We start from the raw sequence: 10,824 nt of genomic DNA, 5'->3' as shown, positions 1-10,824 counted from the left end.
CACGCGAGGACCCCGGGAACCCCGCAGCCGCTCCCGCGGCCGGGCGTGCTGCCGGCTTGGTGACCTGCAAATCAGAACATCTCCCTGGGTGCTGGCCTTCGGAGTCCACTGCCCCTTCACGTGCCCCGCCCTGCCTTAGGTGGACGACATAGGACCACACTCCTGTCCTGAGACCCGAACTAGAAGGATGGTGGAGGCAGTGGTGGTGAGAGGAAAGCACGCACTTGCACACGCCTTTTCCCTCACACCTCTACCTACTGGCTGGTGGTCTCTTCCCAAACACAGCGAACAGGCCTGCCTTTGAGGACAAGGGTCCATGCACCTGGTAGGACTTCTGCGGCCGGCCTCCTAAGTCCAGAGAAGAGAAAGCCTCTCACTTAGAAGGAGCTGCTGGGGGCAGCGGCCACAGCCAGGGCACTTTTGAGGTTCTGTGCCAGGCTGAGTGATGACAATCCAAACCCATGGCTTACAGGCTCACGCCTGTCATCCTAGACACTCAGGAGGCTGAGATCTGAGGATCAAGGTTCAAAGCCAACCCAGGTAGGAAAAGTCCCTGAGACTCTTAAAGACTCAGGGACAGCGCCTAGGCCCTGAGTTCAAGCCCCTGGATCAGCACACACACACACACACACACACACACACACACACACTTCAGCATAGCCAGCAGGCTGGCTCGTGAAGAACGAAGTGAGAAGCCTGAGATGGCACTTCAGAACTAACGTGCCACGTGTGCCTGAAGGTGCATTACATGCACAGCTGTGACACTGGGGGTGGGGTGAGGGGCTCAGGTCCACTGGCAGGTCGGGGGGTGAGGGGCTCAGGTCCACTGGCAGGTCGGGGGTTGAAGGGTTCAGGTCACTGGCAGGTGGGGGGGTGAAGGGTTCAGGTCCACTGGCAGGTCGAGGGGGTGAGGGGTTCAGGTCCACTGGCAGGTCGGGGTGTGTGTGAGGGGTTCAGGTCTACTGGTAGGTCGGGGGGGGTGAGGGGCTCAGGTCCACTGGCAGGTCGGGGGGTGAGGGGCTCAGGTCACTGGCAGGTGTGGGGGGTGAGGGGCTCAGGTCCACTGGCAGGTCGGGGGTTGAAGGGTTCAGGTCACTGGCAGGTGTGGGGGGGGAGGGGTTCAGGTCCACTGGCAGGTCGGGGGGTGAGGGGTTCAGGTCACTGGCAGGTGAGGGGGTGAGGGGTTCAGGTCCACTCCCAGGCACTGGGGGAGATGCCCACTTTCCTGTGGAAAAGGAGTTCAGAGAAGCTGAGGAAACCCGGGATCTACACCTTGGTTTACTCATTCTGAAGTCTGCACTTGACATTCCACTATGGCTGGGTCGGTTTAAAGGCCACGTTTGAGATTGGCTCAGGACAGCAGCTTCATTATCCTGAAGTGTCCGCTCAGATACCCAGGCTGTGAAGGCAGACTTGTTCTGGATTTCAGCATGGGGCAGGAGCCTGCCCCAGGAGTCCTTCCCCCTAGGCGTCTTATTCGGGGTCTCCACAGAGAAATGCTAACTTCCAGCTGGGTGGCATGGCTGTGCAGAATGCTGCACGCTGTCCTGGCCTTGAGCTACTTCCTGGCAGGGAGATCCTGGCAGGGCCTGTGACCTCTCTCTGTACCCCCATTTCCTCTACTTTAAAGCGGGGTAATGACCGTACCTCTGTCGGAAGGTTGTGAGGGATTATGGGAGCCCATGCGGAAAGTGCTCAGCAGGGTCGCTGTTAGGATTGCCAGTGAAATTCCAGGACCAGTGAAGAGCATGCATATTATATTCTCCAGTATTTGTTTGTAACAAGATTTAGTCTACACTGTGAACCACAAGTTTGTGTTTTGGTTTATTCAACACAAGTAGCAGAAGCAAAGAGGACTTAAGCCAACCTTCCCTGGAACTCAGTCCTCCAACCCAAGACCCGCCATCCCCGCCCCCCCCACACTCAATGACTGACAACTCTGAAGCTAAGGGACTGGGACCCACATGCTCCAAGACTCCTCATACCCTTTTCTTCCTCCCAGCTCAGAAAACAACAGCAACAAAAACACGACAACCTGGCTTTGTCAGTGTCCAAGGTCAGCTTCTCCTCTGTGCCTCAGATGTCCTCATGGAGTTTTTAGTGCCCCAGGCCTGGTGAGATCTTCCCAGAGGGCAGGTCCTTGAAGACACTCCGTGCTAGGCTTCTGCTTTCAGGCCATCTGCACCAAGACCAGAGGCCACCATGGTGCTAATGGTGTATGGCCAAGACTCGAGATTCACCTGCACTGCAGACGCTCCCTTGCGCCCACTGGGTGGCTATGGGCAAAAGCGTGGAAATGGCAAGTGCTAGTGAGAACAGGGAGAAAGCAGAGCCCTCGTTCACTACAGGCGGGGAGTGGAGTAGTCAGCTGCCACAGACACCAATTTAATGACTTCTCAGTAAGTTCTACACAACGCTGACATAGGACCTAGCAATTCTAATCTCTAAATGAACTGTAAATAGGTAGCCAGAGACTGGCAGTGGCTCAAGCCTATAAATCCCAGCTACTTAGGAAGCTGGCAGGTGAAGACCACAGTCTAAAGCCAAAGTCTGTGAGACTTAATCTCCAGGTTCCAGCACTGGTTACCCCCCCACAAAAAAAAAAGCACTGGAAACAGGTGTCCAAACACAAGTTTGTATAGGAATATCCACAGTAGGAAGTGGTGCTGTGGCTCAAGTGATAGAGTGTTCACCTTGAGCTGAAGAGCGCAGGGACAGCACCCAGGCCCAGAGGAAAAACCCCACGACCGACCTCCCCCCCACAAAAATAGCACAGAGTCCTGTTCTCAATGACAAAAAATGGAAACTAGCCAAAGGTCTATCAGCAGCTGTGGCATATCTCTGCAAGTGAATGCATTTCAGATACAAACAGGAAGTCTGACACTTGCTACAATTTTGAAAACACCATGCTAATGAAATGTCAGACACAGCACAGCACACATGGCATAATTTCATTGATATTAAATGTCCAAATAGGCAAGTTCACAGACACAGAAAGCACATGGGCATTAGAATTGTCAGGGGCCGAGAAGCCCCACAGAGTGACCACTAGTGGGTGGAAGCTGGATTTATCTCTGAGGTGATGGAAATGTTGAAAATGGATTGTAAGTGGGCACCGGTGGCTCACGCCTGTCATCCTAGCTAATCAGGAGGATGAGATCTGAGGATTGCGGTTCAAAGCCATCCTGGGCAGGAAAGACCATGAGACTCTTATCTCCAATAAACCACTAGAAAACTGGAAGTGGCGTTGCGGCTCAAGCGGTAGAGTGCTAGCCTTGAGCTGAAGAGCGCAGGAACGGTGCCCAAGCCCAGAGTTCAAGCCCCATGACCCACAAAAAAAGAAAATGGATTGTGGTGATGGTTGTACAAATGGTGACCATACTACATGTAGAATTGTAAACGTGGAGGTAGCTTGTGAGTTGCCTTGCTGCCGGGCCGCAGGTGCAAGCTGGAACCTCAGCCGGGGCACGCAGCGTGCCCTCTGTCTGCCAGGCGGGGACGGGGCGCTGGCTCTCTGCCTTTGCCTGACTCTCAGCCCACTTTGTGATGGGAGCTTAGATCTGGTGTCTGCCTGGTGGCAAGGTGGCTTGGCAAAATGTAAACCCCACGTTCAGAGCAGTGCCCCCGAGAGCAGGACGGGCACAGTTTGGTGCTGAGGTTCTGGGAGGAGAATTGGGGGGCCAAGAATGCACATACAGGTGAGCACAGTCAACCGATGGGAATTCTGGGCCTCACCTTAGCAGTCAGAAGTGCAGTTCTTGGGATGAAGACTCAAGGCAGACCTTGTGGGAGTGAGCGCCGCGGCTCACACGGTGGTCCAGGCTGGTCAGTAGGTGCTGGGAGGAGAGGTGCTAGGGGCCAGATAGCCAAAGAGGGCCTTACTTGAGACCTGCAGAACCCCACCCCACAGGCCGGCGGGGCGGCAGGACTTGGTGTCTGTCCGGGCCTGGGCCCCCTGGGCCCCCTTGCCCCCCTCCCCCCCCAGCTCTCACAGCAGGTGTTGGCCTTCGGGGGACCAGCTGTTGTGTACTGGCCTCAGGAACCTCACTTCACAAAGCCACCTTGGTGGCCCTGTGGGCCTCTGAGGCCCAACTGAGGGGAGAAACTGCAAGCCACCCCTCCCCCATGACATGTTCTGGGGAGGCCCGCTGCTCCTGGTCAGCTAGAAGCCTGGGCCCCAGGGCCAGGACCGCAGATCCCCTTTGAGTTTCCACAAAGCCACCGGCCACCCCTGGCCTGAGGGAAGCCCCTCCCCACGAGCTGACTGGCAGCAGGTAGGAGGCTGGAAGCCACCTGGGGTCAGTCTAGGCCAGAGGAGGGGAGAGAACATGGCCGGGTGTAGGGTCAGACCAGAGCCTTCCACTAGAGCTGCCCCTGGCTCCTCGGCTGGCCAACACTGGGATCGGGCACTCCGGAAGCAAGCGCTGGCTCTGGTTACTCAGCTGGTCTCTTGATGGGAGTGGCCTTGGGACCATCTGACAGAAAGAGAGCCCTACTCCTCACCCAGAACTGAAGCAGCCCAGGGCTAAGTGCCCTCCCACAGAGGTAGAGCCTGAGTACCACCTATGCACTGTACCCCCAATGCTGCCCGCCGGGCCTGCTCTAGGCATCTCTGGCCTCAGGCTCAGACCCCTGAATACCTTTGACCCCCCCCCCCACAACAACCCACTGTGGCTGAGTCCTGCCTTTTCCCACTTCATTGTCTGATGGAGAGGCCCGCTGGGGGCGGGGGGGGGGAGGGTCTGCTGCTTGTTGTTCTGCACTGACATGGGCTGTCAGGGAGGGGAGGGTCAAGGGTCGTCAAGGGAAAACTGGGGGGGGGGAGATGTGGGCATGGGAAGGGCTCCCCTCAACTGGTGCTGGGACTACTTGGGATTTGGGGGCACCCTTGAGGTTCCCCGTGTGGGTCCTGTGCTGTGCTGGGCAGATGTGGAGCTCAAGTTCACGGAGTTCAGGGAGGCAATCTGGAACCCAGGGCCTGGGAGCCTGCTCCTCCCAGAGGCTCGGTGGGGCCGGGCTGATGGCAGACCCGACCCCAGCCATCCAGCTGCCCATCCCGGTCTCCACAGCAAGGTGGCTGCCAGCCAGGGAGGCTGGCTGGGCATGTGACCCCAGCCCTGTGATCTGCCTGCAGGCCTGCACGTGGCCTCTGGGGAGGCCGAAAGGAACCCTTAGATCTCACCACCGGGAGCCTTTCAGCACCGCCAGGGGCAACAGATGCTTCTCTTAAAGGGGCCTGCCGTGTTTAATTCAAAGCAGATCCTGGGAACAGCTGCCTCTGGAGCAGCGGGAAGGTTTGCTGGGGCTGTCCTCCTCCTCCACACCCACCGCATTTGCTCTCAGCATGGAAGCCTGGGGGGGGCTGAGAACCTGAGCTGGAGCTGGGGAAGGCGTGTTTCTTCACACACTGTCTTACGGGAGCCTCATCCGTTTGTCAGAGGGAAAATGGAGGCTCAGTGGGCTCCTCACGCAGGGGGTTGACTGTCCTGCCATTCTGACAGGTGGCCACATGGACATGAGATTCCCTTAATGAAGTTAGGGCGCAGCCTCTCCCCCTGGAGTGCCTGCCTGTGGCCCCAGCAAGAGTCTGGAGTGCAGGAGTGCTTCTCAACTAGGTGTCAAAACTCAACTGTGTGCAGTTTACAAGTGGGCCTGGCCACGGGGGCGAGCCACGGGGATGCCTGAACCCTGAGACCTCCTACTAAACAGCCATCAGGAATCATTGGAATCATTGTGTTTCCCCTGCTGGGGAGAAGCTGCAGGGAATGAAGACAAAGGGAAGGTCGAGTCAGTCACTGGCTGTGTGAGAAGAGCTACAGCTGAGTCCTCTTATCACCCTGACATACATTCACTCATATCTGCAAAGACAAACGGCCCCAGCAGACCAATTATGACCTGCTTATCTCCAATTAACCAGCAGGAAACCAGAAGTGGTGTTGAGTTCAAAGTGGTAAAGCAGTAGTCTCCAGCAAAAGAACCCAGGGCAGCATCGCCGGGCGCTGGTGGCTCACGCCTGTAATCCCAGCTACTCAGGAGGCTGAGATCTGAGGATCACGGTTCAAAGCCAGCCCGGGCAGGAGAGACCGTGAGACTCCTATCTCCAATAAACCACTAGAAAACTGGAAGTAGCACTGTAGCTCAAGTGGTAGAGCACTGGCCTTGAGCTGAAGAGCTGAGGGACAGCGCCCAGGCCCAGAGTTCAAGCCCCATGACCGACAAAAAAAAAAAAAAAAAAGAACCCAGGGGCAGCATCCAGGCCCCAAGTGCGAGCCCCACAACTGACAAGGAAAAAAATGGAAAACAATCTAATGATAAAAAGAAGTAGGGTGCAGTGGGGTATGCTTGAGAACTCAGTACTCAGGAGGTAGCGGCGGGATTGTGATTGAGGCCAGTCTGGGCTAGAGGAACTGTCAAAACTTCCTCCAAGAAAGAAAGAAAGGCTGGGATGTTGGCTCAGTGGTAGCGTGCTTGCTTGCCTCCCATGCATGAGACCCTGGGTTTGATTCCTCATTACTACATAAGGAGAAAAAAGCTGGAAGTGGCGCTATGGCTCAAATGGTAGGGCTCTAGCCTTGAGCTAAAGAGTTGAGGGACAGCGTCCAGACCCAGAGTTCAGCCCCCATGACTGACAAAATAAATAAATAAATAAAAAGAAAATAAGAAAGAAAAAGAGCTGGGTGCTGGTGGCTCACGCCTGTAATCCTAGCTATTCAGGAGACTGAGATCTGAGGATCATGGCTCAAAGCCAGCCTGGGCAGGCAAGTCTATGAGACTCTTATCGCCAATAAAGCACCAGAAAACTGGAAGTGACACTGTGGCTCAAGTGGTAAAGCACTTGCCTTAAGCTAAAGAGCTGAGGGACAGCACCCAGGCCCAGAGTTCAAGTCCCATGACCAACAACAACACAACAACAAAAGTCTGGGGAATGGGAATGTGGCTTAGTGGTAAGAGTGCCTGCCTAGCATGCATGCAGCCCTGGGTTCAATTTCTCAGCACCACATACACAGAAAAGGCCAGAAGTTAGCCGGGCGCTGGTGGCTCACGCCTGTAATCCTAGCTACTCAGGAGGCTGAGATCTGAGGATCGCGGTTCAAAGCCAGCCCGGGCAGGAGAGACTGTGAGACTCCTATCTCCAATAAACCACCAGAAAACCGGAAGTGGCGCTGTAGCTCAAGTGGTAGAGCGCTCGCCTTGAGCTGAAGAGCTGAGGGACAGCGCCCAGGCCCAGAGTTCAAGCCCCATGACCGACAAAAAAAAAAAAAAGAAAAGGCCAGAAGTGGTGCTGTAGCTCAAGTGGTTGAGCACTAGCCTTGAGCAAAAGCAGCTCAGGGACAGCGCCTAGGCCCTGAGTTTAAGCCCAGGACTGGGGAAAAAAAAAAAATTTTGGGCTCAGCCCCATGCTGTGCTGCTGGGTCATGCCTATAAGTGTATTCAGGGGCTGGGAAGGTGGCTCAGTGGTAGAGGACTTGCCTTGCATCCATGAGGCCCTGGGTTCCATTCCTCAGCACCACATAAGCAGGAAAAAAAAGCTGGAAGTGGTACTGTGGCTCAAGTGGTAGAGTGCTAGCCTTGAGTTGAAGAGCTGAGGGACAGTGCCCAGGCCCAGAGTTCAGGCCCCACGACTGACAAAAACAAACAAAAAAACAATACGTATTCAGGAGGCTGAGAACCAGAGAGCTAAGGTTCAAAGCTACCCTGAGAAGAAAAGTCTGATTGTCTCTAAAATCCAAAGATGGGTTGTAGGGGTTAGAGCAGTGTGGCTCAGTTGGTAGAGCACTAGCCAATCAGTGAAAGCATCAGGTACCAAGTTTGAAGCTCAGTCTCTGAACAACAACAAAAAAGCTGGTTGAAAGCTTGGGCACCAGTGGTTCATCTCTGTAATCCTAGCTACTCAAGAGGCTGAGATCTGCAGGTTGAGGTTCAGGCAGGAAAGTCCTTGAGACTTTTTTTTGGTTGGTCTGGGGCTTGAACTCTGGGTTTGGGCGCTGTCCCTGCGCTCTTCAGCTCAAGGCGAGCACTCAACTGCTTGGGCCACAGCGACACTGCAGGTTTTCAAGTGGTTTACTGGAGATAAGAGTCTCATGGATTTTCCTGCCTGGGCTGGCTATGAACTGAACCGTGATCCTCAGATCTCAGCTTCCTGAGTAGTGAGGATTACAGGCGTGAGCCACGGGTGCCCGGCTATCTTGAGACTTATTGCCAGTTAACCACCAGAAAATTAAAGTGATACTGTGGCTCAAAGTACTGGAAAGCTAGCCTTGAGTGAAAAAGTTCAGAGATGGTGGCTCATGCCTGTAATCTTAGCTACTCAGGAGGCTGAAATCTGAGGATTGAGGTTCAAAGCCTGCTCAGGCAGGAAAGTCTGTGAGATTCTTTTTTTTTTTTGTCGGCCATGGGGCTTGAACTCTGGGCCTGGGCGCTGTCCCTCAGGCTCTTCAGCTCAAGGAGAGCACAGTCTCTCCTGCCCGGGCTGGCTTTGAACCGAGATCCTCAGATTTTAGCCTCCTGAGTAGCTAGGATTACAGGCTTGAGCCCCCAGTGCCTGGCTTGTGACTCCTATCTCCAATGAACCACCAGAAAACTGGAAGTGGCGCTGTGGTTCAAGTGGTAGAGCACTTGCCTTGAGCTGAGGAGCCGAGGGACAGCGCCCAAGCCCAGAGTTCAAGCCCCAGGACTGACAAAAAAAAAAAAGAAAGAAAAAGCTAAAAATAGCTAGCTCAAGGCATGGCAAGTGGTAGGGCTCTAGCCAAATGAACAGTAGAGAGTCCTTGTGTTAAACTCTAGTAGGGGGACTAGGAATGTGACTTAGAGGTACCGTGCTTGCCTAGCATGGATGATTTGATTCCTCAGTAACACATACACAGGAAAAGTGGCGCAGTGGCTCAATTGGTAGAGTGCTAGGCTTGAGCAGAATCAGCTCAGGGACAGTGTCCAGGCTGAGTTCAAGCCCCAGGGCTGCCAAAAAAACAAAAACAAAAACAAAAAACCCTCATACACACGCAACAAAAGCAAGCAAGCAAACAGTCTCTAGTACCAGAAAAAAATAAATTTGAGGCCAGTCTGGGCCTCACTGATAGCTTATCCAGCAATCTGGAGGCCCTGGGCTCCATTTCCAGCCTGTGGGGTAAGGTAGGAGGAATAATGAACCCGTTCATGATTTGATGCCAAAATTGTTGGGTAAATGGTTATAGGAAAAACATGCTATTTGCAGTCTCAAAGAATTACCCCACACCTGGCTTATTTACCCCACAAGGAACAAGAGACCTTGACCATGGTGTGCCCTGGCTGACTCCAACTGTGCCTCCAAAGGGTCAAACTTCATGTGGTTGCCGCCCGGGCGAGCAGCCTGCAGCTGCTGCCCCACATGATCACCTGGAGCATGTGGTCTGTAGGACAGTCAGAAGCAAACAGGCCCACACTTTGAAAATGTCACCACAAATCCACTAGTGATAAGACTATGTGGGTGGCCCTGTGAGGGCCCAGGCTGGGCAGAGCCCAGTCTGTGGAGGTGAGTGGCAGTCCTGTGGCTTTCCCAATGGTCCCATCTCCGTGCCGTTGCTGGTGTTTGTCAATACACAGGTGTGAGTGTGACACGGATGTGCTGTCATGTGTCATCAGCAGCACCCACACAGGGAAGGTGTTGGAAGCCTAAGCAACACCTGATGGTCTTCAGGCTCTGTGTACCTGAAGCCTGGCCAGGAGCCAGGACACACCAAGACAACCTGGCAGATGGAGGATGCACGGTATGACCAACATACCATGGCTGGAGTCATGGGGGGAGAATAGGTGTCCAGAAGAGAGTTCAGCCCGTCCACCACCGGGCACCCGTGTGCCAGGCTGGCTACAAATGGCAGCTGTGCTGAGGGCATTTCCTTCTGGGGACTGGGGCTGCTGCTGGGGCTCCGGTGGGTCCCTAGAAATCTCCTCCTGGCCTGGGGCGTGTCCAGGAGAGTCCTCAAAGCCCCGCGGGCCCAGGCAGAGCTCCGTGGTTCTGGGGTGTGCCCACCTTCCTTCCCACTTTTGGGCTTAGAGGCGCGTCAAGGCACCCACCAGAACGCGCGCAGGCCTTCCCTCCGCCCTCCCCCCCGGGCAGGGGGCACAGCGCAGGAGGAGGCCAAGTGAGAGGAGATGGGCGCGTGGGGCGGGTGAGTGGCTGTCAGGGTGCTGGGGTGCGGGTGAGCGGCTGTCAGGGTGCTGGGGTGCGGGTGAGCGGCTGTCAGGGTGCTGGGGTGCGGGTGAGCGGCTGTCAGGGTGCGGTGGGGTGCGGGGTGCGGGTGAGCGGCTGTCCGGTGTGTTGTGTGTGAGCGGCTGTCCGGGTGCGGTGGGGTGCAGGTGAGCAGCTGTCAGGGTGCGGTGGGGTGCGGGTGAGCGGCTGTCAGGGTGCGGTGGGGTGCGGGTGAGCGGCTGTCAGGGTGCGGTGAGTTGTGTGTGAGCGGCTGTCAGGGTGTGGTGCGGTGCGGGTGAGCGGCTGTCAGGGTGCGGTGGGGTGCGGGTGAGCGGCTGTCAGGGTGTGGTGCGGTGCGGGTGAGCGGCTGTCAGGGTGCAGTGGGGTGCGGGGTGCGGGTGAGCAGCTGTCAGGGTGCGGTGGGGTGCGGGTGAGCGGCTGTCAGGGAGCGGTGGGGTGCGGGTGAGCGGCTGTCAGGGTGCGGTGTGTTGTGTGTGAGCGGCTGTCCGGGTGCGGTGGGGTGCGGGTGAGCGGCTGTCCGGGTGTGGTGGGGTGCGGGGTGCGGGTGAGCGGCTGTCCGGGTGTGGTGGGGTGCGGGGTGCCGGTGAGCGGCTGTCCGGGTGTGGTGGGGTGCGGGGTGCCGGTGAGCGGCTGTCCGG

General features: G+C 56.1%; 1 protein-coding gene across 1 annotated transcript in view; it reads right to left on the bottom strand.

Annotated features, from left to right (window-relative positions):
- The window catches only part of Notum (notum pectinacetylesterase homolog (Drosophila)), a 10,240-nt gene extending 8,556 nt beyond the window's left edge, over positions 1–1,684 (bottom strand). The window contains exons 1-3 of the mRNA XM_013033097.1: positions 1,648–1,684; positions 964–1,225; positions 749–858 (exon numbers count right to left, since the gene is read on the bottom strand). Coding sequence (XP_012888551.1) covers positions 749–858; positions 964–1,225; positions 1,648–1,684 — 409 coding nt within the window. The remainder of the gene's footprint in view (positions 1–748; positions 859–963; positions 1,226–1,647) is intronic.
- Positions 1,685–10,824: the final 9,140 nt, after the last annotated feature.

This window comes from Dipodomys ordii, unplaced genomic scaffold (assembly GCF_000151885.1).
Source record: "Dipodomys ordii isolate 6190 unplaced genomic scaffold, Dord_2.0 Scaffold163, whole genome shotgun sequence".
Taxonomy (NCBI): Eukaryota; Metazoa; Chordata; class Mammalia; order Rodentia; family Heteromyidae; genus Dipodomys; species Dipodomys ordii.
This window is presented reverse-complemented; position numbering and strand designations above follow the sequence as displayed.